Source organism: Myotis myotis, unplaced genomic scaffold (genome assembly GCF_014108235.1).
Source record: "Myotis myotis isolate mMyoMyo1 unplaced genomic scaffold, mMyoMyo1.p scaffold_m19_p_1, whole genome shotgun sequence".
In the NCBI taxonomy this organism is placed as follows: domain Eukaryota; kingdom Metazoa; phylum Chordata; class Mammalia; order Chiroptera; family Vespertilionidae; genus Myotis; species Myotis myotis.
In genome coordinates this window covers 181,058,877-181,071,185 of record NW_023416313.1, presented here as the reverse complement: position 1 = coordinate 181,071,185, position 12,309 = coordinate 181,058,877, and the positions used below count along the sequence as shown (strand labels likewise).

General features: G+C 51.8%; 1 protein-coding gene across 4 annotated transcripts in view; it reads left to right on the top strand.

Annotated features, from left to right (window-relative positions):
- Positions 1–12,309, top strand: part of MEGF11 (multiple EGF like domains 11) — a 233,210-nt gene that overhangs the window by 208,835 nt on the left and 12,066 nt on the right. For all 4 annotated transcript variants that reach the window (XM_036305423.1, XM_036305400.1, XM_036305416.1 and 1 more), the window contains exons 14-20: positions 15–149; positions 5,448–5,576; positions 6,595–6,723; positions 7,227–7,355; positions 7,865–7,993; positions 9,303–9,539; positions 11,072–11,190. In XM_036305423.1, coding sequence (XP_036161316.1) covers positions 15–149; positions 5,448–5,576; positions 6,595–6,723; positions 7,227–7,355; positions 7,865–7,993; positions 9,303–9,539; positions 11,072–11,190 — 1,007 coding nt within the window. The remainder of the gene's footprint in view (positions 1–14; positions 150–5,447; positions 5,577–6,594; positions 6,724–7,226; positions 7,356–7,864; positions 7,994–9,302; positions 9,540–11,071; positions 11,191–12,309) is intronic.

Below are 12,309 nucleotides of genomic sequence, written 5' to 3'. Positions count from 1 at the left end.
CCCATCACCCCCAGTCTGCCCCCCTGGGTTCTATGGCCACAGCTGCGCCCAGCCGTGCCCCCTCTGCGTGCACAGCAGCGGGCCCTGCCACCACATCAGCGGCGGCTGTGAGTGCCTCCCCGGATTCTCCGGAGCCCTCTGCAACCAAGGTACTGTCTCGGGGGAAGGGAGCCAGGGAGGTGAGGAGTCCTGGGAGGGAGGGAAGGGTTTGGGAGTCTCATCATAATCTGTGGAGGCAGCTCCTTGCCTCTTCAGGGCTTGGGCCTACCTTTCTAAGACCTGGGCACCACAAGGCATAAGACAAAGCCATGAGGAAGTTAAAGGCACAGGCTCAGAGAGGTCACATCATTTCTCGAAGGTCTCACAGCTAGCAAGTAGCAGAGCAAGAAACAAATTCTGATGCCAAAGCCCATACTAAATGGGTGCAAAATAAAACAAGCGTAGGTGAGGTCCTCATGGCTTATATGAGGGCCGAGTGGTAGAGGCAGAGAAAGCTGTGGGAGCTCAGAGGAGTCGGTTCTGGCTTCAGCTGGTGATGGCAACTCTGCAGTCCTCCTCCCCTCGCACTCAGGCCAACATCACTAATCACACACCACCCCGTTTCCTGTCTCAGCTGCAGAATCCTTCCCAACACCAACTCCAGCCAACCCCTGCCACTCAAAGCTTATTTGCTTTGGTGTGCTGCTAACCTGGCTCTCTGTGGGGGAGAGCTCTGATTTATAACATTTGCAAATTTCTATAAAACATTCCCACTATGGCTGATTCCGGTGGTTTAACACCTGTCACAGAAATCCTGAATATTTAACAACAGTGCAAAGGTTGAAGCTGGCTCCAGCACACACCACTGCTTATTGCAGCCCCCGGCTTAGTGTCCCCAGGGCAGTGTGCATTTGGGAGATGGCTCCATGCTGGGCAGGACCTCACTGGGCCTCGGCTTGAAAGGCAGAGAAGGAAGAAAGGCATTCGGGTAGAGGAAACAGCCTGGGCAAAGCACAGGGGAGCGGACACGCAACCGTCCAGCAGTAGGGACGAGCTGGGGATGGGAAAGGCTGAGGAGGTGGTCGGGGCCGTCTGAACAGCTTTGAACACAAGGTTACAGAATTTGCACTCTAACCTGGAAGGAGGGAAAGGATCTTAGACTAAGATAAACTTAGAGCTAAAAGCAACATCAAGGTCATCTGTGCAGGAATCGCATCTGGCCTCTGCTTAAATACTTCCTTGAGAGCTCACTACCTCCCAGGGAACTGATTCTTTTGATGAATCATCACCACTGAGCTGGGCTATTTTTATAAGTGGATGGGCCATTGTTAATATGTATGAGTGAAAAGTTGACTCCATGATGCTCTGAGGTCATGAGAAGTTTGGGCCCCAGGGAAACATATGTGACAGTTTCATTTGCTTGCAGCCCTCCTAGGACAGCTTAATCATAACCTGACACATGGAGGTTTACTTATTAAACACCAGAGACCCCGCCATCAATACAGATAGGCTGAGTCTAAATTAGGACCTAAGCAGCCCGAGGAGTAACTCTCAGATCCTGCGATGTCTGATTTATCGCCCACTGGCCTAATGTGTATTTTCCACATATAGATCTAATAGAGTTTGCTATTAATGGCAACTGCCCTGGTTAAGTCTCAAACCTTGTAAAAAATTGAACTGACACTTTCTAATGACCAGCTTTCCATCGAGTTACAAATTAAAGACATTGCTCATGCAGAATCATTAAACATAGATTAAATATAACCAGATGTTTTCTTTTCACCAGCCCCCCTTCTCTCCACCACCCCTCTCTGTGCCTCACTCTTGATTCAGCTAAGAAGTGGCCCAATTAATGTATTATACTAATCACATTAGCAGTTCTGTGAGTGCATTTGTCAAAGACTTGTGTCTGTGACAAAGACTTCAAAGATAAGATGGTCTTGTTAGAGAAGCTCAGAATTTGTTTTAGAGATGGGGGGGAGGAGTGGAGAGCTCTAGCCAGGACAGGGGGGATGAGTTCCCCAAATCAACACCTCCCAGAGGGCCTGGACTACATGTTTTTCAGGAAGCTGAAGCCAGAGCCTGAACTGCAAAGAGGAGAGATGTTTATCATCCTCCAGGCAGTGGACCTGCCCTGGAAGGAAGTAGGGGTTTTACCAGGAGCACAGGGCCCCAATCAGCCACCCTGCCCATAGCTATTAACCACAGCCTGAGGCTAAAATCCCCAGTTCAAAGATGGGGAAACACTGAGAGGATTGATGTGGTTTGCTCAAAGCTCCTTAGCCAGTAAGTGACAGAACTTCCCAGCTGTGTGATCTGGGCAAGTTACTTAGCCTCTCGGTTGCTCAGTTTTCTCATCTGAAATAGTTAATGAAAAGGAATAATAATGAAAATATAGAATAATGAGAGTGTCACAAGGTTCACTGAACTCATATTGGTGAGCACTCTGAATAGTGTCTGGGGCACAGAAGTGCCATAGAAGGGCTTGTTGAACACATAAAACCCAAGCCCAAGGCTTTCGACCGGAGAGCATGGCATACCACGCTGTTTTTACTATTTGTCCCAACCACTGATCGTGTCCAGGACAGAGAGAGTGGACAGTGATCCGAGGCACAGATCCTAGGTACCGCTATCTGGTTGGGGAAGGGCTGGTAATATGGGTACCAGGCAGTGTTGCATAAAGGGGAGTGCAGCCCAAAGGTTGGAGAGGCCTGGGCCCTGGGGAAGTTGCTTCTCTTCAAGAATCAAGACTTCCCCATGATCCTCCGTGTGGAGTTCCTCCCCCATAACAGGAATGTAAGGAAGCCTGGAGGGTGTAGGGCTGCTGGTACTGGGCTTTGAGGAGAGTATGCTGAACTGAGAGGAGCTCAAAGGAACAGGAGTTTCTAGCAGAAACTATTGGAAGGTTGCTGCTCCTGGGGTCTATTTTGGCCATTCTGCAACATTTCCTGAGTGATTGCTGCATACCAAGTACTGTGCTGGGCACTCAGACCCAACAAAGAGCAAGAGAGCCAAGTTCCTGCCCTCACAAAGCCTGGAGTCTAGAGGGGAACATTTTTTTATTTTTATTTTTTATTGATTGATTTTTTATTGGTTTCAGAGAGGAAGAGAGAGGGAGAGAAACATCAATGATGAGAATCATTGATTGGCCGCCTCCTGCACGTCCCCCACCAGGGATCGAGCCCGCAACCTTGGCATATGCCCTTGACCAGAATTGAACCCGGGACCCTTCAGTCTGCAGGCTGACACTCTATCCACTGAGCCAAATCAGCTAGGGCTAGAGGGGACATTTTTAAGCGCTGCCTTTCGCAGCAGAACCTGGGAGACGAGTGGGGAGAGGGGTGACCAGTGTATTTCCACACACTCAGCCACTGTGCCTAAGAGACTGTTGTTTCTCCAGGCATTGTGGGGGACACAAACATGGGTAGAACCCAGGCCTGGCCTGAAACAGGCTCACAAGCCGCAGTAACAGAAGACCAGGGAAGAAACTAGCAGTGTTCTAGAAGCTCCAACAGAAACAAATAGCCCCCAGAACAGAGAAGAAGAAGTGAATCAGGTGGGATCAAGTTCAGCTATCTATGCTAATAAAAGGGTAATATGCTAATTAGACTAGACGTCTTCCAGACATCCTTCTGGACAAAGCCACGGTGGCAGTGGCTGAGGCAGAGGCAGTTAGGGGCAATCAGGCCGGCAGGGGAGAGCAGTTAGGGGTGATCAGGCTGACAGGGGAGGGCAGTTAGGGGTAATCAGGCCAGCAGGGGAGCAGTTAGGGGGTGATCAGGCAGGCAGGCAGAGTGGTTAGGGGCAATCAGGCAGGCAGGCAGGTGAGCAGTTAGGAGCCAGCGGTCCCGGATTGTGAGAGGGATGTTCAACTGCTGGACATCCCCCTAGAGATCCCAGATTGGAGAGGGTGCAGGCTCGGCTGAGGAACACCCCCCGCGCCCCCCAGTGCATGAATTTCATGCAACGGGCCTCTAGTAGTTGACATTAAAAACCCAAAATATCTGGTTTGAAAATGACAAACATTATGTTCCTCACACATTAAAAATAAAACAGGGAGAAGACCCAGAAGTTGGCCACTGGGGAATGGTAGGGTATCCTACAAAGATGTCAGGGACCCAGGCTCCTTCTCTCTTGTTCAGCCATTCCCATCTCAGCACATGGCTTCCATGTCTGATGAAAGATGGCTGCTTGAGCTCCAGCCATCTCACCCAACATTCTTATCCATAATCCACATTATCCTTCAACAAGGAGAACAGACAAAGAGACACACATTTCCACTTACCATTGGCCAGAGTGTAGTCCCATGGCCACACCAAGCTCTGTAGGAGCCAGGGAAATAAATTCTTTATTTCAGGGGGCCATGGGCCCAGCTGAAACTCGAGACTCTACTAAGGAAGAAGAAAATTGATAGTGAAGGACTAGACACTTCTTACAGTGGGATCATGCAGGAGGTGGCACTTAAGATGAGTCCTGTAGACAGGGTAGGATTTCTACAGCTGGAATGAGGGTCAGGGAAGGGAAGAGCTAGAGTGAAGATAGGCATGAGGTGCATTTGGAAAGTGGTGTGTGAATTAGTGGCTCATGTGTCTGGATGAGGTAGATTAAGTGCTGATCTCTAGGATCTAGCTTTTATTCTGGGGCACTGGGGAGCCACTGAGGATGCCAGGCAAGGCTCAGGTGTGCCATGAAGACAACTGTGCTTCAGAGAGCTAAAGCTGTAGGAAGGTGGAGGATGGATTGCAGGGGGAAATGAAAGGGGGGTGCTCGATTAACACTCAGATCGAGTCCTAAAGTTGCTTGTGGCCTAGCTGAGGAAACTAGCCCTTCTTCCAGGGGCCAATGAGTGACTCCTCCAGGAGGGGCTGACACCAAATCCTACAAGCGACTCAGGGTGGAAATACCTTGGAAGCTTGGTTAGGGAAAGCTCCCTGTGGACCCAGGGGGCTCTCCTGAGGACAGGGCTGAGCTGAGTCTTGAGGAACAGGTCAGATTTGGAGAAACAGAGGAAATAGGTGGACAGGATAGACATTCAGGGCCAATAAACAGCAGAGAGACCTGCCTTCTGCATCTGTCCCTCTCCTTCCAGCTACATTCTCTGCCCTCATGGCTACGGGATTAGTAATGTTGGCAAGAGTGTGGTAACGGAGGGCAGAGGCTGTGGAGCAGTGCAGGGAGCACTGGATGGGTGCAGCGGTGGGATTCCCAGCTCGCCACTTGTGTCTGTGAGACCTCAGTCAAGTGATCCTACCCCACAGGCTTCAATCGGTTCCTCTGCTGGAGGGGATGCAGCTGTGGGCACGAGGGGGGAACTCATTCCTGTGCAGATGGAGAAGGACTGAGATGGGCAGCTCCTAAATAGACCAGGATGGTCATGGCTGTAGTCTGGAAACTTCTGGGAATGCAGCTGTGGGTGGTGGTCTGAGTATTGATGGAAGGGCAGGTACCAAGCTGTCCTGTGCCCACAGTATGTGCTGGAGGGCGCTTTGGGCAGGACTGTGCCCAGCTCTGCTCCTGTGCCAACAATGGAACCTGCAGCCCCATCGATGGCTCCTGCCAGTGCTTCCCTGGATGGATTGGCAAGGACTGCTCACAGGGTAAGCTGCTGCCTCCTGGGAATGTCCCCTACCCCAGGTAAGGCCCCCAATCACCCCACTCCTTGCCACTGGTGCCTCTTCCTCCCAGAACTGAAATCTCCTGTGATAGAAATGTCCACCTGAGTCCCGCTTAGCTCTCTAGCTAATATGATGAATTATTAGGATTGATCACTGGCATTTTTAACTGCCAGTATCAAAGGTATTAATATTGTTAATATACAATATTAACAATTAATATTGTTAATACTGAACATTAATATTCCATCAGCACCTGAGCAAGGAGTAGCCCCTATGTTTGGATGGAGAGAAGAGGGGGCAAGGACTGACTGGCATGTTGGAGTTAGGGAGTAGGGAAGTGAGGTGAGGCCAGGGCAGTCACCTTATAGGGGCGAGGGCATCCTGTGGGTGTCCCATGTGAATGGTCCTGGGCACCATTTAGGCCTAGACAGGGCATTCTGGGGGCTGTTCATGTAAGGTGTATCCAATCTAATGCTCTGTGTAGCTCCTTGGCTGATGGGTGAGACCCAGCCCGTACTCCTTAGGGAGGTCCCAGTGAGATGGTCTGGCCTGAGGGAATTTCCGTTCTGATGGAGACACAGGTGCCATCCTCAGGGAGCTCACCAGCCAAAAGAGCAGAGTCCCTACCCTGGGGAAGTTCCCATCCTCATGGGGAAGGTAGCGCTCAGTGTTCACATAGTAAACTAGGATGTTTACAATTTAACACACACACACATTCCAAATCAGTCAGTCCCAAGAGGGGAAGTTTAAGGAGCCCTCAGAGCTGAGAGTGGGCAGAGAATCTGGACGTAATGAAAATCCTGGGTGACTGGGTCAAGAAATGAACAGAGGAATTCTGAGAATATGGTAAACCCCTCTCGCCCTGCCCCCCAAAAGTCAGGAAATGCCACCTGGATGCCTCCTGGCATCTTGACTCTGACGTGCACCCTTCCATCCTCTCCCTCCCTTTCCTCTGCTCCTCTCTGCCTTGCCCTTATCCTCCCATCCCACCCGCCCCCAGCTTGCCCACCTGGGTTCTGGGGCCCTGCCTGCTTCCACACATGCAGTTGCCACAACGGGGCGCGCTGCAGCGCGGAGGATGGGGCCTGCCACTGCACCCCAGGCTGGACCGGACTCTTCTGCACGCAGCGTAAGCTCCGCCTCCTGGCTGCCAGCTCAGCAGAATCCCGTGGGGGCCTGCTGGTGGCCTTGGGCATTGTTCACGGCTTCTGTGAAAGGCGGGAGGAGGTGGGGTCCAAGGGCTGGGGGAGAGGAGGCCTCTGGGCTGGGAGCACTCCCACCTCTGGGATTGAGAAGCTTGGTTGGATGCAGGGGTTAGAGCCCAGAGTCCTGGGAGGCCAGGGCTGGCGGATTCCCCAGCAATCACCAAGACCAGACCTCCTTTGGACAGTGGGGCCCAGAGTGAAGAGGAGTGGCCTGTTACTACACAGCCAGGAGACCCCAGCCTGGCTTCTAGTTCCAGGACACCTTTATCCAAATGACTCGCCACCCCCTCAGTGTGAGGGTTCAGAGTGTGGGAAAGGCCCAGGTGCATGGTCTCACTAGTCTTCACTCTATGCTCAGAGAGAGGTGGCAGGAGACAGGTCTGGTCCCAGCTGCACCTCCCCAGTTGCCCCCACCCTGTTCCTCCAGGCTGCCCAGCAGCATTTTATGGGAAGGACTGTGGGCGCGTGTGCCAGTGTCAGAATGGCGCCAGCTGTGACCACATCAGCGGCAAGTGCACCTGCCGCACAGGCTTCACCGGGAAACACTGCGAGCAGAGTAAGCTGTTCCAACTCATGTCCCTGGGTGTCGGGGCCGGGCCTCAGCCTCCCTCTTCAAGGGCCCCCCATTCCGGGCTCCACACCCTGCTCCCTTGACTTCTGGAGTAACTTCCAAGGAAAGGCGCCGAAGATCGTGCCTACGTTGGTGTTTGGTTTTTTCCTCCAGTTGGGTGGAGATGGTGGATTGTTGAGGCACAGCAGAAGCCTGAGGGGTCATGAGGGAGGCAGACCTTGTTCGATCCTTCTTTGCAGCCCCTATGGCACCCAGCTTAGGGCTTGGCATGTGGAGGATACTGTATAAATGTGTTAAATGTGAAGGAAATAGGGGTGGGTGTCCCCCAACTCAGGGGTAGAGGTGCTGTCTGCCCCCAAGTATCAAATCAAAGCATAGCGGTAGCTAGAGAAAGAAGTAGGTTCCAGTCTGTGAGGCAGAGCTGCCCACGTATGAACGGGAGGGTGGAGTGTGGTTGCATCTCACTGTCTACCCCAACTCTTCATGTTACACAGGATGTGCCCCAGGAACCTTTGGCTATGGCTGTCAGCAGCTATGTGAGTGCATGAACAATGCCACCTGTGACCACGTCACTGGCACCTGTTATTGCAGCTCTGGATTCAAAGGAATCAGGTGTGACCAAGGTAATACACAGAGGGCAGAGTCTCAGGCAAGGGGCTGTGGAAAGGGCATGCAGGCAGACTCTAGGGAGATCCCAACAGGAACAACTGGATTGTATAAGGACACTTTGTGACTTTATTCACCTTTGGGCAGAGAGGGGGAGTAAGGTGGGTGCGGAAGGGAGGGAGGAGTTTCCAGATGTTGGAGAGCAGATGGAGCAGGCAGCCTCAGCTTCACTGTGCTCATCCTTGGCAAGCTTCCTGTGAGCCAAGCAAGGGTAACCACAAGCTAGTGCTGGGGAAAGTCACCAGGCCGTCCGAAGATCTGCCAACCTGCTAGGTGGCCTTGAGCAGGCCATTTCCTTTTATCGGGCCTGTTACTCCACATGCAAAGTGGAAAGAGTAGATTAGATTAGCCCTTGTCTTCCTTCATGGCACGATGTTCCACTGAGAGCCAAGGAACCCGAAGGGGCTCAGCCTTGGCTCCAGGTCTACAGTCCGAAGACCCCCATAGGGCAGTTGGGACGACCAAGTTGAAATAATGTGAGCCCTTGAGAAATGGTTTTGTATACATAAGACCCCTATGTAAAGTGCTGCAAACAGGTAGTGAGTTCTATTGCTATTGGTTCTAAGGAAATGGGGGATAAGAATGGGCTCAGTTATCCACATGACAGAAAAGGGACCAAAACCATGCACATTGCATTCTGATGGGGGTTAGCCTATACATATATCAAGAGGGGTTTTGTGGGAAGTAATCATGGGCACACTGGTATAGCACTCATAGCTGTCATTGTCAGTCTGTCAGGTCGTGCTCACAGTCCCCGGCAGAGGGTGCAATTACTGAGCCAACTGAGGACTCTCTAAGTCACATCTAAGAAACACAGCTAGTAAGCAGGGAGAGGGGCTGAGCCCAGTTTTCCGACTCATGAGAAACCTGACACTAACAATTACTGGTTGATCTTGGGCAAGTTACCTAACCTTTCAGTGACTCAGTTTCTCCATTTGTGAAAGAGAAAGAATTAAACAGTCCTTATTTCACCAGGCTGCTGGGAAGGTTAAATGAGTTATTATCTAACTTATTTTTTGAAGAAGAGTGAAATATTCAAACATTGTTTTGTTTCCGATCCACGATCATATTTGTCCCTGGGGAGTTCCCTAGGACTCCACTCACTTTAGGCAGTTGAAGAAATAGGCACAGTAAGGGGTTGGGATCACGGGAATTAAAGACTAGGGCCAGGACCAGAACCAAGCCTCCAAGTGTTAGGAGTCCAGGTCCCACAGAGATCTGAAGAGCCAGCAGGCGCCCCAGCTGAGGCCCTCCCTCCGCCCACAGCCGCCCTCATGATGGAGGAGCTGAATCCCTACACCAAGATCAGCCCAGCGCTGGGTGCAGAGCGGCACTCGGTGGGTGCTGTCACAGGCATTGTCCTCCTGTTGTTCCTCATTGTGATGCTGCTGGGCCTTTTTGCCTGGCGCCGACGCCGGCAGAAAGAAAAGGACCGTGACCTGGCTCCCCGAGTCTCCTACACACCTGCCATGAGGATGACCAGCACTGACTACTCCCTCTCAGGTAAGGGCTATGCCCCAGCATTCCCATCTCCCTCACACACACCACCCAGGAAGAGCCACAACATATCCTTGGGGGGGCCCTGAGTTTACTGTTCAAGGTGGGTGGTCATGCCTGCAGGGTGGGTGGTGGGGGCTGGAGGCTCAGACTCCCCTAGAGAGATGATGGGAGTGGAGAGCAGGAGCCTACTTGAGAAAGGTAGATGAGGTCCCGTGGGGTGTCATTTCCTGGGCCCCCAGCTCTGAGTGCCTGTGATTAGGAGCCTCCTTCCATTTCCCCAGACCTTCCCATCATTCAGCCACAAGAGCACCTACCTAAATAGCAACTTTCTTAAACTCTCCAGGGGAACCTTTCCCCAGCCTGATGGCTTTGACAACTCAGGACCCTGTCCTAATTTTGCTCCTTTGGGTGAAGGTCTCAGAGTAAACCTCCCTTCCCAGTTCCCAGAGTCAGGAGAGCCCCAAGGGGATTGTGCCTGACTTGGGGGAGATCTGAAAGTGTGGGCAACGTTCCTCTGGCCAGGCCCATTGGAACTCAGTCCATAAATGTGGTGGTAACTCTCAAACATCAGCCATGGGATTCTGGGTGGGGGGCTTAGAGGACAACACACACTATTGGGTCAGATCCTTCCTCTACCCTCAACCCTGGACTGCTGCCTTAGAAATAAGGAAGGCTTTTTGCTTCATATTTAGTTAAAAAGAAGAGGTTGAAATGCTCTGAAATTGCCCTCAGCCCTGAGCACAAGGATGACAGCTCACTCCAGCTGGCCCCATTGCTCATGGCTGATCTGAATGAAGCCTCCTACACCTTATATTTACAAAACCAACATCATGTCAGCCCTTTCCTGCTACATGTTGCCTACCGTGTGCCCAGCTCCACGCTAGGTGCTACAGGATAGAAGAAGGTGGCCCAGATATACACCTTACCTTCAGAGTCCCTGGCCTGCAATCCCACCACCTCCCAACTCCCACCCTGGAGTTTCAACCAAAGCAGGTATCCTCTGATGAAAGCCCAGAGATTTGGGGATTTTCTTCTATGACTGTAATAAGCAAGGTGGGCCAGGTTTTCTATGCCATTCCACTGGAATCCCCCAGCCCTATCAAGAGGACCTGGAAACCACAGGGCAGGAGGGCAGGACTGGAGCCAAGGGTTGTAGGTTTCTCTTTATGGCCTCACTACTGGGATCTAACCTTGGGGGGAGGCAGGAGAGGATCAGCACAGCCCTAAGTATTGAGTGCGGGACAAGTAAGGCTGTCAAAGCCAACATTTCTCAACCATGCTCCTGGTGCCACCCTTCACACTGGCAACATTACCGTGCATCCTGCATGCTTCAGGGAAGGCCACTGCAAGGGAAGGGGAAATCAGGCTCCACAAATTTCAGTAGAGGTAGTGGATGCCAAAAGTTTGGGGGATGGAGGACTTGGCTATGCCTTTGTAGAGCACCCTCAAGGCTGACCAGCCCAAGCATTAGTATTGGAGCATCTCATGCCAGGGGCAAGAGTATGATGGTATGTGGCAACTTGTTCTCTTCCCAGATTTGTCTCAAAGTAGCAGCCATGCCCAGTGCTTTTCCAATTCCAGCTACTACGCACTGGAGTGCAGCGGGCCTGCCACCAGCCAGGCCAGCACTCTGGACAGGAACAGCCCCACCAAGGTACCGGGCCCCTGACTCCCCAGCCCCTATCCACTGTCCACCCATTCAGCCCTCACCTCTGCCCAGGAAGGAACTGTAACCACCCCCCACCGCCCGCCCCCTCCCCGCCACACACACACTGGAAGGTCCCCCTGGAACTAACTGCCAATACATTAAACACAGCCCTGTGGTCCATGGGACATGTAAACACTCTGTAAGCAGGTAACAGGGAACCTGTAGGTTACATGGAGCCAACAAGCACCATGTAACCAATAGGAATCACATGTAACTAACCACAGCATCACTCAGTATAACAAACCCCACACCCTGTGTGCAACCAGTTGGTACTAAGTCATGTGATCATATAATCATGTGTAACCTTGTCACATAACTATGTACACCATGTAGCCACTGTTGCCACATGTTAACACATGTAATCAAAATACTACACCACAAACCACCAGTCACTGCAGTAGGTTACCAATACCATGTATGCAATCAGCATATTAGAGAGTAACCACTATTACTCAGGTAACAGCTAATGTCCTTGTGCCTGGACATGCCACACGTCATCAGTGCACAACCATTTATTATAATCAGAACTAATGCAAGGGATGCGGGACCCAAACATCAGCCACAGTTAGTGTTCTCGTTAACAGCAAGTCCTGTGGGCCTTCCCTCACAGCTCCGAGCATAACCCTGGGCTGGTGGCAAGATGTCATCTTACAGGCCCTTGGGCAAGGATGTCTCAGAACACATGTGTAGTAAGCCCTGCTGGTGTACCAGGACCCATACCTGGCAGAGTGGGAGGTTCAGAAATGAGGAAGAACAGCCTCAAGGACCACAATGTTTGACAGGCTCATGCTGCCCATACCTCCTGACACCCACCTATGTATGTACACACAATAGCAGGCCCAGACTCCTGGCTTCCTGTAACACCTCTCCTGCCAGGAACATGGACAGGACGTTTTTATATTCCAGGCCTCTGCCCTAGAGCTCGGGGAAACCTTTCTCCCTGTCTGCTCCACAGAACTGACAGCAATGCAGCTTGAACCCCCTAGACCAGATACTATACAACCAAGGACAACCACTGTCAAGCCAGCACTCCAAGGCCACACACCTCTGATTTTCCAAATGGGA